This window comes from Lactuca saligna, chromosome 4 (genome assembly GCF_052625555.1).
Source record: "Lactuca saligna cultivar CGN05327 chromosome 4, ASM5262555v1, whole genome shotgun sequence".
Classification (NCBI taxonomy): domain Eukaryota; kingdom Viridiplantae; phylum Streptophyta; class Magnoliopsida; order Asterales; family Asteraceae; genus Lactuca; species Lactuca saligna.
The window spans coordinates 74,320,975-74,341,483 of record NC_136420.1 but is presented as its reverse complement, the minus strand read 5'-3'; the positions used below and the strand labels follow the sequence as shown (position 1 = coordinate 74,341,483).

The following is a 20,509-nucleotide window of genomic DNA, read 5'->3' as shown; positions in this document are numbered from 1 at the left end:
TAGAGTTGTTGATTTTTCCATCTTCTGCATCTGATACGAATTTGTTGTCTATTTGCATTGTTGATTTTTTAGTTATGAAATCAGAACTTTGAATGTTAATGTGCAATTAGAACTTTGAATGTGAATGTGAAATCGAACTTTGAAAGGATAATTGAAAACTGTATCTAATATGAAATCAAAACTTTGAATGTGAATGTGAATGTATTTGATATGAACTTTGCCAAACACCCTCTAAGGACAATTGTGTATATGTGTGCGCTTCAATTACCAATGAAATTCTTTAGATGCTTATATGATACATTGAATGGAATTTAGGTTATGGACACCAACAATGTTAAAGCTTTTTTATAAATATTATAGATGTAACTATATTAAAAAAATTATTATAAGTTAAAAAAACAATTATAGTAACAAAAATAAATCATAATATAAAAGGAAGCTCTTTTTGGTAATTTTACACATATAAGCTTTATTATTTTATTTTTTTAGCCAAAGTAACTTATCAGCTTATAGCGTTTGACACCAGATAAGCTTAACCAAACATTTTTTTTAAAAAACTTTGTTTTAACCCTGCTATAAGTTAATAAGTTATAAGTCAAAAGGTAAAAACCTTTTTAAATAAGTTTTGCCAAACACCATCTTAGTTTTTTAAAAACAAAAAAAAGAATGCATATTTTTGGGTTCTTGAAGGAACACAAGGAGAAGATCGAAAGAAATGAAGCGACACGAGAAAAATGAATATTTTATTAATATTATAGAATGGGTTGTAACAAATGTTTTAAATAATAGAAGGCGTGACTTGATGCAAGTAGTGGCGATGGTAGATATAAGAAAGGTGGGTCCTATGACCCACCTAATTTTTTTAATTACTATAGAAATTTTTTAGGAACTTACCTTAAAAACAATTTAGGACCAACCTTACCTTAAATTTTTTTGAATTTGTACATAATAATGTATATAGAAAAGTTAATGAACCATGTGGTTTTTTATTCTAATCTCGCCATTGCCGGCAAAGTCAAAGTTAAACCATGATGAGTCATGACGTTTTTCAAGGGGCGACGACTTTATATACGCTAGAAATGATAAATCATATTACTTTCGTACCATATTTATTGTCAATTTTGGATTTTTGATGTTTTTATTTTTCTACTTTGACTTTAAATATTTTTGTTTTAGATATATAATACTTGATGCAAAATATATAACTAGATTGTGTTTTCAATATCTTTTCATTGTTATGATTTTCTTCAAGTAATACATAACACAAATAAAAATATTTAAGGCTCAAATTGATAAATAAAGACATCAAAAATAAAAAATGGTCATTAATTATGGGTCAGATTGAGTATAATTATTGAATTTTATCAAATATATCAAGTTTTTAGAAGTGTTATATTAATATTTAATATAAAAAAAATAATAAAAACTCAATTATTTTAGGTCCGATCAGAAAAAATGCCCTTTGAAAAAACTCGCACGATAACACGATTTTGAACGCCACACTTAAAAGATCCGTTTTTGACGTTTTTGTAACGGCTACACCACGTCTTGCTTCATGATACGCTTTTTAGAACCATGGTTGTAACATAGACGACTCATTGACGAGAAGTTTGATAAAACTACTTTTCAAAGATTCTAATCTACCTTAATAAATGAAAATGCTTTTTGCTAAATGTTATGTTCTCTTTAGTTTGAGACATGTCATCTTGTAGGATTAATTGCTTCTTTTCCACTTGACATTTTCGTCTTCTTTCAATTTTCTTAAATTTAAAAGTAAATTCCAAATTTTATGGTGGTTTATTTATATTATGTAGAATCATTAAAATAAATTTCAATAACAATACAAAAAAAAGTTGTACAACCACAAATTATGCAATAATTAATTTTTTCATAATTTAATATTTACACAAATCACATTTTTCACTGATATAATAACTTCTTCAAAACAAAAATGTTAGGAATATAATTATAAACAAAGAAAATAAGCTTTTATATATATATATATATATATATATATATATATATATATATATATATATATATATATATATATATATATATAAACTTGCTTTATTCATTATATTTGTAATATTTATGTAAAAAATATTACTTTAAAAAATACCTGATACTTAGAACTTTATATTCAATCTTTTTTTATAAACTCATAGTATTAAAATAAAACTATTTGATAATATCCATAAAAATAAAAAAGACATCGTAGCCAAAAAAAAGTAATTTGGCCTAAATAAAAAATGTGAATTAAAGTTCAACAAATCATTTTCCTTGTGTAACCCAAGTATTTCGTTTCCCGTTTCCTTTTTGTTTTTAACGTCCATTACTTTAAAGTTCACTAAATCATTTTTTTTCCATATGTGTTCATTACATTAAAGTTCAATAAACAAAAAATGATTTAAAAATGTAATTATATTTCAAAATTATTCAAAAAACACCATTAAAGTCTGAGATGTTCAAAAAACCACCATCCAACTAAAAGATTTTGTACAAAATAACACCAACGAAATAAATAGTTTGTTCAAATCTTACCCATTGGTGACTATGTGTAGGTTATAGAAAATATTTTACCTGTGAAAATTAATTAAAAGAAAATACATTATGACCTGCACTCTTACGTGGATTAAGGAGGGGGGAAATCAAATGCATTTCACTAATGTGATGGAAGAAGTATAGAATTGTGAACGGGAGGGAGTGAATAATTCGTGAACACCTATTGGGTTCAATCTTCTTGGTTTGATCGATCAACAAGTTATATTCTTCTTCGTGTAAGTTGTTGCCTCTCTCTTCATGAAATAGATTTTTATAGCTTGTGAGGGATCGTGTTTAAATTTCATGATTCTTGATAAACTTAGCCTCAGGGGTTTGATTTTTGATTATCCAAGAATGTATATTTATTCTTATGTGTTATTTTAAAACTTTCATGTTAAATATTGCTATAACCAGTAAAAATGTAATCATGTTGTTATTATGAGTAAAATCATATTATTGTAAGAACATTGTTATTCCTACAATTGTCAAGAAAAAGAAGCAGTTTGCATCAGGTCACTACCATGCATTATCTGATATTGTTGTTGTTAATAGTCTCATGACATTACATACTTGGCTTTGTTTCTAAAGTGATTTAATGTCATTCTACTTCAAATCAACATGATCAGCAACATAAAACATTAAAACCTTTAATCCATTTATCTACCTTTTGTTCTGCTTAGTTACTATTTATTCCACTTTTATATTAACTACCAAAATGACTACAATCTGAAAACAACCTATTTCATGTCAAATTATGGACCATTTCCCACCCTCATGTTATTGTTGAAGGTTATTAAGAAATATAATCAAACAAACCAATAAAATACATTGTTATTTCCTAGGAAGTGTTTATCAACCATTTTGCACCTAATGTTGTTGTTGAGCTACTGTTGCTACTGTTATGGTTCATTGAATGTAAAGTATTACATGATTACATGTTTTGGCTATAAAGGGTATTTTAGACATTTGATTGGAGTTCCAAAGCATGTTGCTATTATGTGTATATCCAATGTGTTTTATTTTTCAATCTGCATGCATTACCCATGCAATTCTGCTGAAAGGCCATTTTACCATTGCATACATTACCCCTACACACAACCTGTGATGAATATGTCAAAAGAATTCAAATATTTTTGGTAGTAAGTTTTTGATATAATTTACTTTTATGCCACACAATATTAATTTGTTTGTACATAAGTGTATAGAGCCAAATTAAAATGTAACACCCCGTTCTTAAAATATCTATTGATGGGTTCCCGAGATCAAGAGTAATGGCGTTTCGGCCTTTCATGAGCGATGGGTTATTATTCGGGAAGGTTGCGGATCGGGGTGTGCTCCTAGAAGCGAAGATTTTCTCGCCACCTTTTCGTGGATATAAAGTTCATCAGAATCGGATCTAGAATGAAGGAGTTATGACACTTTGAAGATTTGGCAATAATGGCCCTTATAGAAAAATTTTGAATGGAAGACCATGCATGCATGTTGGGGCACGCGTGGGTACGCCCAGCGTAATGGGACAAGTTGGTCACGGGTGTTCAAGGCGTACGCCCAGAGTCATTTAACCCTAATTTTTGGGACATCCACTATAAAAGGAACATAATGGTTCTCACCCTAGCCTCCATAAACACTCTCTTATCAGAAACCCTAGATAGCCGTCCCACCTCCATTATTGGGTGTGTTTGACCTTGGAAAACTTGTTTTGGAAAAGGAGAGCCAAGAAGAAGAAAGAGGAAGTTATCAAGGAAGGAGTGGAGGCTGGAGCTTGTAGATCTGGAAAGACATCATCTTCTGGAGCCCTTTTGAGGTATAAAGTCTCTTGCTTGACATTTATTTTGTGTGGATCTTGGTGTTATGAAGTTTTGACATCATTCTTATCCCAAAAACCTCATCTTGATGTATGATTTGGGTCGGTTGAGATTAGCTGTCCTTTTTGACCTTAGGAGTGGTATTGAGTAAGAAAAATGAGGTCCCAAGGGCTTTGGTTGTCTCATATGTGATATAGATAGGTCTTAATGGATTAAGACCTTGGATTGAGAGCTTTATGGACGTCCCAAGTGATAAAGTTTGAGACTTTATGGATCCTAAGCATGTTTGGTCGATGGATCTGAAGTTTGGGCTTAAGTGCTTAAGCCATTAAGGACTTATGAGGACTTTTAGTTCAGCGAGTTTACGCCCCGCGTAAAGTGATGTACACCCCGTGTACTCACCATTTTGCCTGTACGCTTAGCGTACATGGGGGGGTACGCCCCGCGTACTCTGTCTGTATGGATCATGAGTTTTGGGCCGTGGTTTGGGGCATGTTTGGGTATTTGGGCCTTAGTGGGCCATCATAAATCATATTACATGGACCAAGGAATATATTATGGGCTTAGGATGAGCCCCATTAAGGGATTGGCCCCAATGTAGCAAATTGGGCCATTAGTGGGTCATTAGTGGGCTTGAGAAGCTTACCGAGTGTTGGGCCCTTCATTTTCTGGTGTTGGGCCTTAGTCATGGACCAGTTCGGGTTAAGGGTAGAATGGTCAATTTACCCTTGGAAGGATATTGTGCTTGGTCTAATGATTGTTATGGTGCTTCGAATAGTTCGAGATTTTCGATGAGTCGGTGATTCGGGAATCTGCTTCTTCAGTTCAGAGTTTCGGCAGTTGCGAGGTGAGTTATCCTCACTATATCGACAGGGTCTAAGGCACCAAGGCCGACCCTTTTATCGGATTGTAATCCGGGTATCATTGTTATGTTATTGCTTTGCTATGTTTGCATCATGGTAGTTAGGGTGGTATATGTTAGAGACCCGGTTAGGTTGGTATCCTGGTTAGGATGATGTTATGTTATGTGATCTGCTCGATCGGTGTGATTGGATGTGAATTGTTATATGATTGTATGTTTATATACACATGGTTGTTGGACTGGGGTTGGGTTGAGGCGGGTCCTGCTTTGTGCTGTAGGCCAACATACCCAGGGCATACCGAATATCCCGAAGGCCCAGCGAGTGGTTCATATATGCTGTAGGCCCCACGAGGGCGGACCAGACATGCCGAGGCTCGGAGAGTGGACCAGACCGACTCAAGGCCCGGTGCGGGCGGACCATTCATACTGTAGACTCAGAGAGTGGACTAAGTGGGTTGAAGGCCCGGTGTGGGCGGACCAATCACACTGCAGACTCGATGGATATGGCTAGACTCGAAGGGTGGACCAGGTGGACTGAAGGCCCGGTGCGGCGGACCAGTCACACAGTAGACCCGAAGTGCATGGCTGTTCTATGTTCTATTAAGATATGGCATGTTATGTGTATGGTATATGTGGTTGGTATTTTGGGGGTATCTCACTAAGCTTTCGGGCTTAAAGTTGTGGTTTAAATGTTTCAGGTACTTCAGGAGACCGTGGCAAAGCAAAGGCGTGATTGTACCACTCCTCATGATATATGTATATTTTATGTGGTTCTGGAAAATACTCTGATAATAAATGTATCAAAAACCTTTTTGTAATAACTTTATGAAATTAGGTTGTTTTTGAAAAGTTTAAATTGGTTGGAATTTTTATGGACGTTACATAAATTAATATATGTATTAATTTGTTTGGATTCATGTTTTATCACACTACATTTGAAACCATTTTATCATTCTGATTAGGGGTGCAAAAAAATACCTAAAAAATCGAATAAGAAATGGGTTAATTGGTTTCGGTTATTCAATTAACCAAAAACCATATAAGGTTAGTCAGTTTGGTTAACAATATGGTTTAGTTACATTTGGTTAAACCATATAAGGAGGATTTATATGTATCTATGCCCTAAATCGATTTATTATTGTGGATTTATCATTTAATGCTAACTAGATATTTCAACTCACTAGCTAAATATGCCAACTCAACACTAATATGTTAACTCATCCTTTCACTTGAAAGATCCGGTTACCACAAGGTGAGATTTGAACAAAGTGTATATACATCGTTGGTGTTTTTTTTGTACAAAGCCCTTAGTTTGTGACAATAGTCAATTTCGGGTCAAGTCTAAGTAGAACAAAGTCATCAAGTCAAACCGGTCAACTCAATTAAACCTGGTACATTAGGGTTTGTGTTATGTAAATACTATATAACTCGCTATTCTAATGAGAAATCTCTACAAGAATGTGAAATCTCTCCCAAATCTCTCTTTGTATGAGAAATCTCTCTAAGTATGTGAAATCTCTCCCAAATCTCTCTAAGTATATGAAATCTCTCCCAAATCTCTTTTTGTATGAGAAATCTCTCCAAGAATATGAAATCTCTCCCAAATGTCTCTTTGTATGAGAAATCTCTCTAAGTATGTGAAATCTCTCCCAAATCTCTCTAAGAATGTGAAATCTCTCCCAAATCTCTCTAAGTATGTGAAATCTCTCCCAAATCTCTCTAAGTATGTGAAATCTCTCCTAAATCTCTCTTTGTATGAGAAATCTCTCCAAGAATGTGAAATCTCTCCCAAATCTCTCTTTGTATGAGAAATCTCTCTAAGTATGTGAAATCTCTCCCAAATCTCTCTAAGTATGTGAAATCTCTCTAATTATGTGAAATCTCTCCCAAATCTCTCTAAGTATGTGAAATCTCTCCCAAATCTCTCTTTGTATGAGAAATCTCTCCAAGAATGTGAAATCTCTCCCAAATCTCTCTCAAAAGTTTCCGTAACTTTTTGGAGTCATTCGGGTCATTCCGACCCTTAACCGGGTCAAAAACGGCTTGAAACAGGGTAAAAACGAGTATAATAGACTTAAGGGCCCGAAACCATTCTTAGGAACCAAATTCCTTCTTAGGACCGAAACCCTATAGCAGCCGAGACTCAGTAGCCGAAACTAAGAAAAGAAGCCTCTCGGGCCGAAACTAAGAAGAGAAGCCTCTCGGGCCGAAACTGAAAAGAGAAGCCTCTCGATCTCTCCTCTTGCAGTCTCGGTTCTTTCTCTCCTCTCGGTTCCTTGCCCTCTCTCGGTCCTTCCCTTCCCTCTCTCGGTTCTTCTTCTCTCCTCTCGGTTCTTTGCATCAGAGGACCGGACCTCGGCCAGACTTCGGAAAAACGACACTTTTCACCAATTTTTGATATTTTTAACATTTTGAGCCCGTTTTTCGTAATTTTAACGTGAGATTTTCTCCAAAAATCATATTTTAACATAATAAACCCTAAATATTCATAATTTAATCATATTTTCATGAAAATCCCTATTTAAATAATAAAAATATAGTGGGTGAATAATTGAGGTGGAGTGTTGACTTTACTTTACCTTATAAGACAAGCAACCACCTCCATACCCACTCTATGACCAGCCACACCTTCCCACCTTACCTAGGTCACTTCAATGTCCTTCCCACTCAATTATTAGCTTTTCCCACATTCTTAGAGCTGGAATAACCCATCCCCTCTCCTCACTTCTTTCATTTTACCTCATTTCACCAAAGATACAACACAACTTTTCTCTCTAACTTTATCTTACTATTCCAAGACTCCAAGACTGATCTTCAAGCTTTACCCTCCCCTTGGTAAGTATAATTCATTCTCCTTGTGATTATTACACACCATTCTACTCAAATCATTGATTTCTTACACAAACATCATCACATTCTTGTTAGATCTTCAAATCTTCAAGTGTTCTTGGGTTGAACACTTCTTTTCTCCATCATCCATCTTCTAAAATCACTCAAGGTGAGTTCATACCACTACATTTTCATGTTTTCTCAAGTTTTTAGGGGGGGGGGGGGGGATACAAGTTAAAACACCAAGAACATAACTAAACTTTTCTAACAGCCTTCATCAGAAAAGTTCAACTCCATTCACGGACTGTTTTGGGAAACTTAAACATTTTTGTTTTCAAATCTGTACAAGGTGCAAGTAGATCATGTTCTTAGCTTTAAAATGACTACTTGCACAACTCTATACGATTTTTCTACAATTTATGGTGATTTTTACAAAACTGCCTATCATTTCAAACACCAATCCGGACCAGCCTGTGATTATGGACTTTTTCACCCAAGTTGGAGGTTATTAAAAATTATGAGTAAACTAGAAACATTTTGGGGACTCTCTGAATTTACGGATCTAGTTTTTGACTTCGTATGATTTTTCTATGGCTTTTCTAAAACAGCGCAGAAGGGTTAAAGTTAGTTAACAACATATAAATTTCATAACACTTTGTATTATGTTGAGCAAAGTGTATAACAATAAGTTATAAATATTGAATGTGTTTCCTTGTTAGTTTATCTTCATAAATTGAAACTGAGTCACTCATTATAAGATTATTCATTCATTTAGAACACGTATATTAAGCTATAATAAGCATAGTTTATGGATTCATAGCACTATTGCAGTTTCATAAAAGAGTTTTTATACACTACAAACGTTTTGGATAAACTATAATATGTATAATTTATGATTCATCACATAACACACTCGTACAAAAAGGGTACATTCATACAAAAAGGTTCTACACTCATGCACACTACACGTAAACTCGTTAACTCAGAATGTGAGACTATCTCTCCCCATACGTCCGAGTACGGGATCCCAATTCCTGTAAGGTATAACCAAAATCTCTTGTAGGCAGAGCGTGATAATTGTGTATAGATCTATATTGGGGTTGGCATCTCACACCTCGCTGCTAGCTACAGCCGGACCGGCAGGTCTGCGGGTGACAAGAGTCATAGGATCAGGGCATCTAAAAGACGTTGTGCAGGTTACGTCTAGTCATAGTATGGTTATAGCGACTCACATAGGGAGCTAACATACATAAAGTTTACGGGATTTTTATAAAACAAAAGGGGTTTTATGTCAATTTAAAATCACTTTTATATCAATAAATACAGATATTACTGTACACTCTCGGTTTAGGTATTTATGACTACACATCACTCGGGATATAGAACTACATATACACATTTAAGAAAATATTGGATTTTCTTAATACATATTCCATCGCTTTTATAAGGAAAACGGTTTACTTCTCTAAAGAAATCTCTTATGAACTCACCAACCCTCGTGTTGACACTTTTTCAAACAACTTGTATTCTCAGGGAATCACTAAACAGGTAACCAAGTGCTTTTGAGGATGGGACATTAAGGCGTCAAACTTTTCATATTCTGTAAACATATTGTAATTGATTTTGAAACATGTAATTCATACAAGTGATGTAACTTTTTCAATTATATATATGTTGGTTGTTTTTGCTTAAATTACTATTGCAATTGTGGTTATGATACTATACATGAAGTCCTCCACCCCCGGACGTTTCCGCCATCCTTGGTTTGGGGGTGTGACATAGTTTGATGGTGTTTTTTGAATTGACAAAACTTCAATGGTGTTTTTTGAACAATTTTGAAACTTACTTAGCTTTATAATTCACTTTCGCTTCCATAAATCATTTTCCATATGTAACCCAACTTTTATCATTTTTCTTTTTATTTGTAAGGTTCGTCATATCCACTAAACAAAAAAAAAACATTTTCTTTTAGAAAATCAATTCTAGTTATTTATAAAAACCGACTTAGTCGAAACTTCTTTCTTTATTTATAATCATTGCACAAGTGATGGAAACAAAAAAGTCTTGTTATATGGAAGTTATCTTGTGCATATCTATGTATAACCATGGAATTGTCTGCACAATCTCACTTTCAACCTTTGAACTTCATTACCAAGTACAATGTTATCAAGTTATTCGTGTTTCTTTTGATATTTACCGCAAAGATTACTGAGCCACGCTTCCTAGTTAAGACACTCCTAGGTTTTCCTGGTGATCTTCCTTTCACACTTGAAACCGGGTAATACAATTGTGTTGATTTAGTCTCCCATTATTATCATCATCATCATCATCATATTCTTAATATATTGTATATACTAACTTTTGAAACAACAATTTTCTTTAAGTTATGTTGGGGTAGGAGAATCCGATGACGTATAATTATTTTACTACTTCGTTGAGTCTCAGCGCAATCCAGAAAGTGACCCTCTTATGCTTTAGTGCAATCCAGAAAGTGACCCTCTTATGCTTTGGCTCAATGGAGGGCCTGGTTGTTCCGTTTTTTTGGCATGGTCAATGAAATAGGTATTTCCAGAATTGGCAAGTTTTATTTATTTTCTCTAAGTTGTTAAAGAAATAGAATTGGTTCATTTATAGTTATCTGTATTATTTAATCATAAGCTCCGAAAACCCTCTTTCTCTCTATAGCCCTTAGGAGCTACGGTTACAAAAATAATTAAAATTTTATAGTCCTTTGGAGCTCTGGTTACAAAAATAATTAAAATTTTATAGTAAAACTCATAATTATTAATCAATTATTTTCAATAAATTATTAATTGAAAGATTTATTTTTTTATTTATGAAAAATTATAATCGTTGATTCAACTAAATGTATGAAATTATTTTTCAAGATATACGAGATAGTTTATATTTGTTTAATTAAGGAAAAAAATAATGATATTGTATAATGAAATGTTAAATTAATTATAAAAATAAAACAACTACAATAAGTGAACCAAATTAAAATTGATATATGACAAACAAAAAATTAAGTTGTTGAAATAAACATATATGAAAAAATATAAAAAATTACAAATGAAAATTAACAATAAAATTTTATTAAATATAACAATAAAAGATGAACATTGGGAATCTCAACTGAAATAAATAGATGAATATCTTCTACCGTAGGAAGCTCGTAGTCGTAACTTGGTTGCATAAATACACAAATGTGACTTTGAAATTCAATTGTGTAAACAATGCATACATAGACATAAAACTTTGAAGCTCTGAATCACAATTAAACACTAAGTTTCTAGCAAGATCTCGCATAGATTCACCGGTAGCACCAATCCAGAAGTTTGAAACTAAAGCAATTAAACAAGATTCAGATAGAAATAGTTGATGGGTTATAACTACAAGTAATAAGGAGCAAGCATCACTGAATCTTTTCATCTTTAAAGAATGTAACAAATTTTCATCCATTGATTGGACCTTATAAACTGAAGCTAGAGTTGTGTAGACATTTAAAGATAGATAATTTTGGGAGTGTAATCTTATTATGAGTTGTTCATAATGGAATCCATTTAAAAGGGTATTTTCCAGCTTTTTGCAATAAGGTTCGACATCATTGGAACACATATATTCATCAATAGCATCGTTTATGTACTCCGTACGTTTTTTCTATTCCCACATCATTAGAGGAGGCAGTGGTTAACGTTTGTAGACACCAGTCAACGTGTGTTGGAAGCACTACAACACATTGATTACAGCAACATGTAAATCGATACTTGGATCACAAGTCTAGTTGCCTCAATTCCTGAAAAAAAAAAAAAAACAGAAAGATGATGGAAGGAGATAACATGTTATTTCATGAATTCGCAAATAGAAGGGATTTGATGAAGTTGTTTACCTTTGGTTGTAGCAAATCTGTGCATGCGATTGTAACCATGGATCTCCGTTGTTTCTATTACACATAAGCAATTCGATTTCATGTTTGCGAACTCGAAACATATGAATTTGAGGGTTTTGTGAATTACATGTTAGGAATTGAGTATTTGTAGAAAACCCAATTGGTTGGCGACCATTAGAGGATGTTGGAATAATGAGAAATCATTGCCCACCAGCATGGCTCTCCGGCGGCAAGAACATATAGCCGTCAGTTAGGGAACAACAATGGTTGATCAGCATTTGGGGCACAACTATGGTTGATCTACGATAAAGAAATATTTTACACAACAATCCCTACTGATCGACCCACCCTATCTTGCACCTCTACGGCGTTCATTACCACCACGCACAACACCACCACTTCCAGTATATATTCATTGGACAGATTGGAACTAGAGACACTATCTCTCATCACTGTTGTTGCCGCCATTGCCATTGCGTCGTTCTTTTTCTGGTGGAAAACTCATCGTCATTATTCGACATAAGGAGTTGGTGATGGTTGCTCATCAACCCCCAGATTCTATCGTATTATTTGATGGGATGGTGACGTTTAATTTGGAGAAGCAAGAGCAGGGGCGGAACACGAATACTATCAGTGGGCCGAAATCAAAACTTTTAAATAATTAATGAAGTTATTCTATATACCCTTTGAATTATCATAAGGTTTTTATTCTATATAAATTATTTAACAAAGCTATTATATCATGTATGAGATTTTTAACAAAAGTTGAATAGGAAGATGATATATATATATATATATATATATATATATATATATATATATATATATATATATATATATATATATATATATATATATATATATGCCTTACGATTTTAAATTTTTAACAAACAAAATTGTTTTATAAAATTTTTATAATGTATTATTTTTTTTTGATTAAATAACAATTCCTAGGCCATAACCAAATAACATATCATTTATTGTTGCAGTCTTTTAGTACTATTTACAGCTCATATGTATCTTTTAAATTTTTGTCCATTATCAATACCAAATTCTATGACTCTAGTGAGAGAAAGAGTGAAAAAAAAAACGAAAGAAATTAAGAGAAGCAAAAGGTTACAAATCCAGTGGGGATGATAGAAGGAGAACTCACCAGCCACAAAAATTTCTGATGGGAGTTGTAGATAGGCAAACGACGGAGATGAGAGGAAAAAAACGCACCGATCAGAAAGGTCGTGTTGGTCGGTATTGCATTCGGCGAACGGTAGAGATGAGAGACCGAGAGCGCATATAGTTCACTGAAGGCAGAGAGGAGAAAGTCCAGAGCGGCGATATAGAGGTGTATAATCCAACGGTTTTTTCCAATTAATATAATTTTTTTTTGGTTTTCGCTTTGGTTTCCTTAATCAAATTGTATCCTAATTTACTAGGATTGGTTTCGGTTTTTCAGCAATCTTTGGAGTTTTTGTTATTGCTTATTTATTTTCCTTTCTATTATCCTAATTTCTAATGAGATATTAATAAAAGATTGATTTTCTGGCTTTTTTTGAAGTTAAATAGTAAACTAAATAATTTTGTTGAATTGTATATATATGATGATATCATAAATCTGGAGGGGCCATAAAGTTATGCAGAAATAAAACTACATCTATATATATTTAGGTATGGTAAATACATCAAAAATAGGGGGGCCATGGCCCCCCTAGCCCTAATGAGATTCTGCCCCTGAGCAAGAGGAGAGAGACGCGGAGGTTGGAGGTTTGGCCATCGTAAGGGTTTTGGGAGAGGTGAAGATGGAGGTGGTGGGAGGCGGAGGAGAGATGGAGGGGAAGAAGAGAGATGTTGAAGAAAGTTACCACCACGCACAACACCGCCACTTCCAGTAAACATTACTGGTTTTATTGTTATGAATTTTATAAGAAATACAATTAATTGTATCAAGTTCGAAAATATAAAACAAAGTCAACATATATAATCAGTTTTTTATGAAGATTTATATTTAATATGATATTATTTAATTAATAACAATAATGAAGATTTATACTTGAAATATATGTTGTTAAGATATGGTTTTGTTTTTCAAAAACTGAATTGATAATTGATGTCATACAAAAAAAAAAAAAAAAAAAAAAAAAAAAAAAAAAAAAAAAAAAAGGGAGGGGGGGAAGGAATAATAGAAATCAAAGAACATATCCCGTGCGTAAGAGGATTGTTAGAAAATCGACATTTCTTATTTTTTTTTAATTTGGCTTATTAATGGTTTTGTTGTTATGAATTTTATAAGAAGCACAATTAGGTATAATTATGTTAAAAATATAAAAGAAAATCAGCAAATATAATCAGTTTTTTATGCAAAGATTTATATTTAATATGATGTTATTTAATTAATAATAAAAATGAAGATTTATACTTTGAAATATATGTTATTAGAATATGATTTTGTATTTTCAAAATTTGAATTTAAATTGATTTGTTACCAAAATATGGAAAATGATGAAAATCATAGAAAAATATTAGGAATTTTAGAAAATGGACATTTGATATATATATATATATATATATATATATATATATATATATATATATATATATATATATATATATATATATATATATATATATATATATATATATATATATATATATATATAGGAATGAGTTCTATGGAAAACAAATAACTAGGACAACATCTACTGCAACCAATAATCAAATGACACGTATCTATTTCTTTCTTCACAAGTAATGTATTGTGGAAGTTATTGTGGAAGTGATATGTTGTCATGTTTTCATTAGTTCAAATATGTGTTGCCCTAATCATTCACTTTCCATATAACTCTTCCCTATATATATATATATATATATATATATATATATATATATATATATATATATATATATATATATATATATATATATATATATATATATATATATTTATTCTAATAAAAGAATAGTTTTTAATCTCCTTTTGACATGTGTCATCATATTAGACCTCCTACCTAATACACATTTTATTCTTTTTTTTGCCATGCATGTGTCACCCTATTAAACCTCTTAATTAATGCATGCCACTTGTCAACCTATTAATTCTGTATTTCAAATTTTAAAATTTTCACTTTAATTACAATAAATTAATAACAATGCAATAAACATTAAAATAAAATTAATACAAATTATAGGGTGGTATAATTTCACATATTTATTTAAATTAACGATTATAATTAATTAATAATTTTGTGTTCTAACTATTAAAGTTTAATTAATTTTATAGCCGTGGTTTCACGGGTTATAAACTAGAATATATATATATATATATATATATATATATATATATATATATATATATATATATATATATATATATATATACCAGTTTATAACCCGTGGGAACCATGATTATATACTTAATTAAACTTTTAAAATAAAAACTAAAAATTATTAATCAATTATTTTAAATAAATTATTAATTTAGAGATTTTTTTAGTTATATAAATTTTAATCATTGACTTAAATAAATATGTGAAATTATATCACTTTATAATTTGTATTATGTTTATTTAATTATTATTCTAATGTTATTAATTTAATGTAATTAGAGTGAGAAATTTAAATTTTGAAATTTGAAATGAAGAATCAATAGGTTTACAATTATTATGTATTAATTATGAGATATAATATGATGTCACATAACAAAAAAAGAATAAATATGCATTAATTAGGAGACTTAATAAAAGAACACTTATCAAGAGCAGAATAAAACTATTCTTTTATTATATATATATATATATATATATATATATATATATATATATATATATATATATATATATATATATATATATATAAAGGATCATGTGAGAACTTTTTTTCGGTGAGTACTCGAAGACACCTTAAAAAACTGAAAAAAAAAATTTAAAAAAATGAAAATCATAAAATCGAGCATAATATTATATTGCAGAGAAAATGATCAATGATTTAATTTTAATAATCTAATTTTTTTTCACCCCAATATAGTACTATGCTCGATTTTATGATTTGTATTTATTTTTAATTCTTTCAAGGTGTACTGACGGGTCCTCACTGAATAGAGAACCATTATTAATTAAGTAGCCATGAAACCAATCTAAAGCATTAGAATTTAAAGCGATCAACAACAAAAGAAATAGTTGTAGACTTTTACAATGGATACACATGCATCAGATTATAACAAAAACTCAATTTTTTTTGTTTAATTTTTTTTATGCTATGTTATTTATCGGAAAAAAACCCTGAATATACTATTTATCATGGTTTTTCGTCATCTTATATATATATATATATATATATATATATATATATATATATATATATATATATATATATATATATATATATATATATATATATAATTGATTTTTTTTTCGAAAAAAATTCTCTTCATTTCATTGTTTTTGGAAAAGCTGAAACCTATTTTTTATCAAAAAGGTTTAATAAATATATCAAAATTTATATTTTTTTGGTTCTCTTTAAATATCATATTGATGTAAAAATAAATAAATAAATAAATACGAAATTTCCATATGGATTCACATTGTGAATAATAGTAAGCAATGTTGTAAAACTCGATGAGTTGGCCGATTACTCGTCCAGATACTCGTTACTCAGCCCCTTACCGAGGAGAGTTACGAAATTCGAGTACTTCCGGATCGATCCCTTATTGAAGCAAACAATGTTATAAAACTTTGCAAACTCGGTGATTAATATGTATAATATACTTAATGATTTATTGTTTAATACACACATATGTGCTTGTTACTAAATATATATCTCAAATTTTCAATGATTATTTACGAAGCGATACCATTGTATGTGTGTGTGTGTTTTTTTTTAATTTTTGTGTGTTTATATATATTTAATTTTGTTATATACTTTAATCAACTTAAGATTTTAACTTATGATTTTGACATATATAATTTTCTAAAAGTATTCGTACATAATTACCGAATTCGAGTACTCGATATTCGGTAGTCGGCCGAATAGGTTCCGATTAGCGAGTTATACAATCATGATAGTAAGTTAGAGTCACAATGTGCGAGTTATACAATCATGATAGCAAGTTATACAATCTCTCTCTCTCTCTCTATATATATATATATATATATATATATATATATATATATATATATATATATATATATATATATATATATATATATAATACTAATGAATTATAAGCTGATATGTAGTTCATAATATTTAATTATTTATTTCTATTTGACTTTTCGTGATTACGTTCATAGGCCCATTTACTATTTACTATCAATTATGAAGATTCCACTTTGGAGTAGGCTTGATAATCGTGTCGTGTTCGAGTTGGCGGGTTAAAATATGTCAATTCAAACACGATCCATTTAAATATACAAGTTACGGGTTGGTGGGTTTGGAACATAAACCCATATATGACTCGCCAATCCATTTATTTATACGGGTTCACAGGTTGGCGGGTTCATGGGTCAGATTTGGATTTGTGGGTCCAAATTTTAGACATTTAAGTCTTAAACATCCAAATGAAAATTAAAAACATTTATAAAAACATGTTACCGACTTAGCCTTAGAAGTTACGACTTGCGACCTTAGACCATCCACTACGAATCAAAATGTCAAAATAGTCAAATAGTCTATGAATCAATGGTATATATTATATAATACTTATTAAATATTAATACTTGATATATAAATACATTTAAAAATAAAATAAATTTCTTTATTGAGTATATAAACGGGTTGGCGGGTCAACCCGTTTATTTTTTGAGAAACCCATATATGACCCGTTTAATAAACAAGTTGGCGGGTTAGCGGGTTGACGGTTGAAAAACTCAATCCAAACCCATTTATTTCGTGTCGTATCGTGGGTCATATCGAGAATTGTCAGCCCTACTTTGGAGCAACAAATACTCGAGATAATCCCTCATAGTTGGACAAAGGTGTCTAATTGTTACCTTTTATTTTTACTTATTGTATATGCAGTCTTTTAGAAAAAGTACAATACTAAATTGCAAAAGAAATGTTTACTTCCCAAAAAATGTACTCAGAATTACTAATATAAGGTGGGTGATTGTTACAGGGATGTTTTCATTTAAAATTTTACAAAAGGTTTGATGTCAACAAGCCAGTGAGTATGTATGTTTGTTCATATAATGAAACTATTTTCTTTTTACAGGTGGCCAACATTATATTTCTTGATCATCCCGCTGGGTCTGGATATTCTTACGCAAAAACTTCTAAAGCTTACATAACAAATGATACCTTATCAACAATACATGCTTACCAATTTTTGATAAAGGTAATGTAACTTTCTACATAAAATATTTACTTTTATAATGTTTTCGGTGAACATAACTCCAATAAAGCATACATACATACGTTTTGAGGGCTAATGAGTGTAAATAAATGTTACTCTGTGAAAACTGCCATATCAAATAATTGTTTTGACCGTTTTTTAATCGTCATGAGTATAATTCAATTTGTTATAAATACTAACTAATATCATCCATTTGTTTTTATATGCCTATTCCAACAGTGGCTTGGTGATCATCCAAAATTTCTCAAGAATTCATTCTGTGTTGTTGCTGAATCTTATGCTGGCTTTCTCGTGCCAATGATTGTTCATGATATATATAACGGTATGTCTAAACACTTTACGAAATTGCTTTGAAATAAGCGTTTGATTCATTAAAATATTATAATAATCTTGTTTTCTATAGTTTCTTTAAATGATTTAGATTACTGAGTCGGATTACAAGAATGCTTTCTTAGTAATTTAGTTCTTTTCTTTGATAGAGAGGTTAAAAAAACAACTATCTATAGAAGAAATATTCGTTAAAAGGAAGCCAGATAAAATGATACGAAACAAACAAAATTCACCCTTTTACCCTTTACTAGAAATATATTATGTGACACTCCTTCCTTAAGCTTTGCGCATTTATCAGACCCACTTTTGACAAAATTGCATGTTTGGTCCCTGTGTCCAAAATTTTTTAGGGTTACACCGGTAGTCCAGAAGATTTGATTTGTTGTGGAATTGGTCCAAAGGCTTAACAGCCGTTTGTGCCCTCCGTTTGTGTGATGGTATTTGTGTCAATTCACACCCTTTCTTTTAATATCTTATTAAATTAAACCTTCCTAACGTCTATTTCCCTTATTAATAAATAGATCCAACGTGTGTTCCCCTTTTTCCCTAAATCGATATCTCCTCCTACTAAAATTGAAATCGATATCTCCTCCAGTAAGTAAATTTGTCTCACCCATATATGTGAAGTTGTAATGCTATAAGAGGTTAACAAGGATAGAGATGATGGAAAGTGAACAGAAGATTATGGAGTAAGTTCTTATTTGGGAATTCATCTCTTCGTTATTTAGTACAAAAAAAGCTGAAATCATTCCTCCTACTGTTAATGCGTACACCGGTTGCACAACACCAAACGTTGTCGCTGCTAAGCTCGCAATCACCGCTTGTTTCCATTTTGGCGAGTTTAGAGCAAGGAGTCGAAAGAACGAAGGTGGTGGGTGATTTGATGATGATAGCGATTGTGGATCATTGAAAGGCATCGGTGAATCGAACATTGCTTGTCTCGATTTTGACGTGCTTAACCTCGAAGCGCACCTCTTTCACCGACCTTCGTTTCACATCCTTCCGGAAGCTGCCGGATGAAATTATGAGCATTGGCAGCCATTGCAGTGGCGATTACTTCTTCCATTGTTGCATCGATTTTCCCAAACATGATGCTTTCTCGAATCAACGTTCCAAATAGCGGGTGTTCTTGACTTACAAGTCCCATTTGTGCTCGCAACCATTTCAACTGTAGTTTTTTGACATCGATCTTCCCAAACACGAATAATGTTTTCTCTTTTCCCTTCTTTTTCTTCGGCCTAAGTCGAATCCCGGATGCCATCACCGATTGCGAATCAATCGATGAAAAATCAGAAGCCATCAGACCCCTTCCTTCAGCCATAAGAACGATCGAACCTTCGCTGACTTAGTGTGCCTTCTTCTTGATTGCCTTCGGTTCATTCCTGTTCCAATCTCCTTTTCCTTCCAATTGATTATGCCTTCGTTCTTCCCTTCGTGTTTTGTATTCGTTTCCTTTGTCTTCCCCTTGACGATTGATCAAATGACGAACAAAAAAATCCCTTGACCGCTTTCTAATTGGGTTCCTATTTTGACCAGTCAAAAGTCAAATTGGAATCAAACTTAAATTTAATTTATTCAAAACTTACCCTTATTTGACAAATACTTTACAAGATCACTCCTTTTGGATAGAAACACCCTCATACAAACGGAGGGCACAAATGACTGTTAAGCCTTTGGACCAATTCCAAAACAAATCAAACTTTTTGGACCAACGGTGCAACCCCAAAACTTTTTAGACTAAACATCCAATTTTTGACATACCACAGGGACCAAACTTGCAATTTTGTCCCCACTTTTCTATGAAAGTTGTTAAAGTAAGGTAGATTTTCGTGTCTATTGGTAGTTATCACTGACAATTAAAAGGTACTTATAATGGTTTTATGATGTTTATAAGGTGGATATATTTAGTT

At 31.8% G+C, this 20,509-nt stretch overlaps 1 protein-coding gene and 1 long non-coding RNA gene across 2 annotated transcripts; one reads left to right on the top strand and one right to left on the bottom strand.

The window, feature by feature from the left end:
• The first annotated feature begins 10,088 nt into the window (after window positions 1-10,088).
• LOC145042142 (uncharacterized) lies at window positions 10,089-10,677 on the top strand. The gene is made up of 2 exons (XR_013680550.1): window positions 10,089-10,318; window positions 10,425-10,677. It is a non-coding gene; the product is annotated as an uncharacterized LOC145042142 (long non-coding RNA).
• A 522-nt stretch (window positions 10,678-11,199) lies between these two features.
• Window positions 11,200-12,403, bottom strand: LOC145039756 (protein SET DOMAIN GROUP 41-like). The gene is given in 4 exon segments (XM_078987771.1): window positions 11,200-11,700; window positions 11,808-11,836; window positions 11,930-11,946; window positions 12,192-12,403. Coding segments are annotated over 4 exon segments (759 nt in total).
• Between the last annotated feature and the right edge of the window lie 8,106 nt (window positions 12,404-20,509).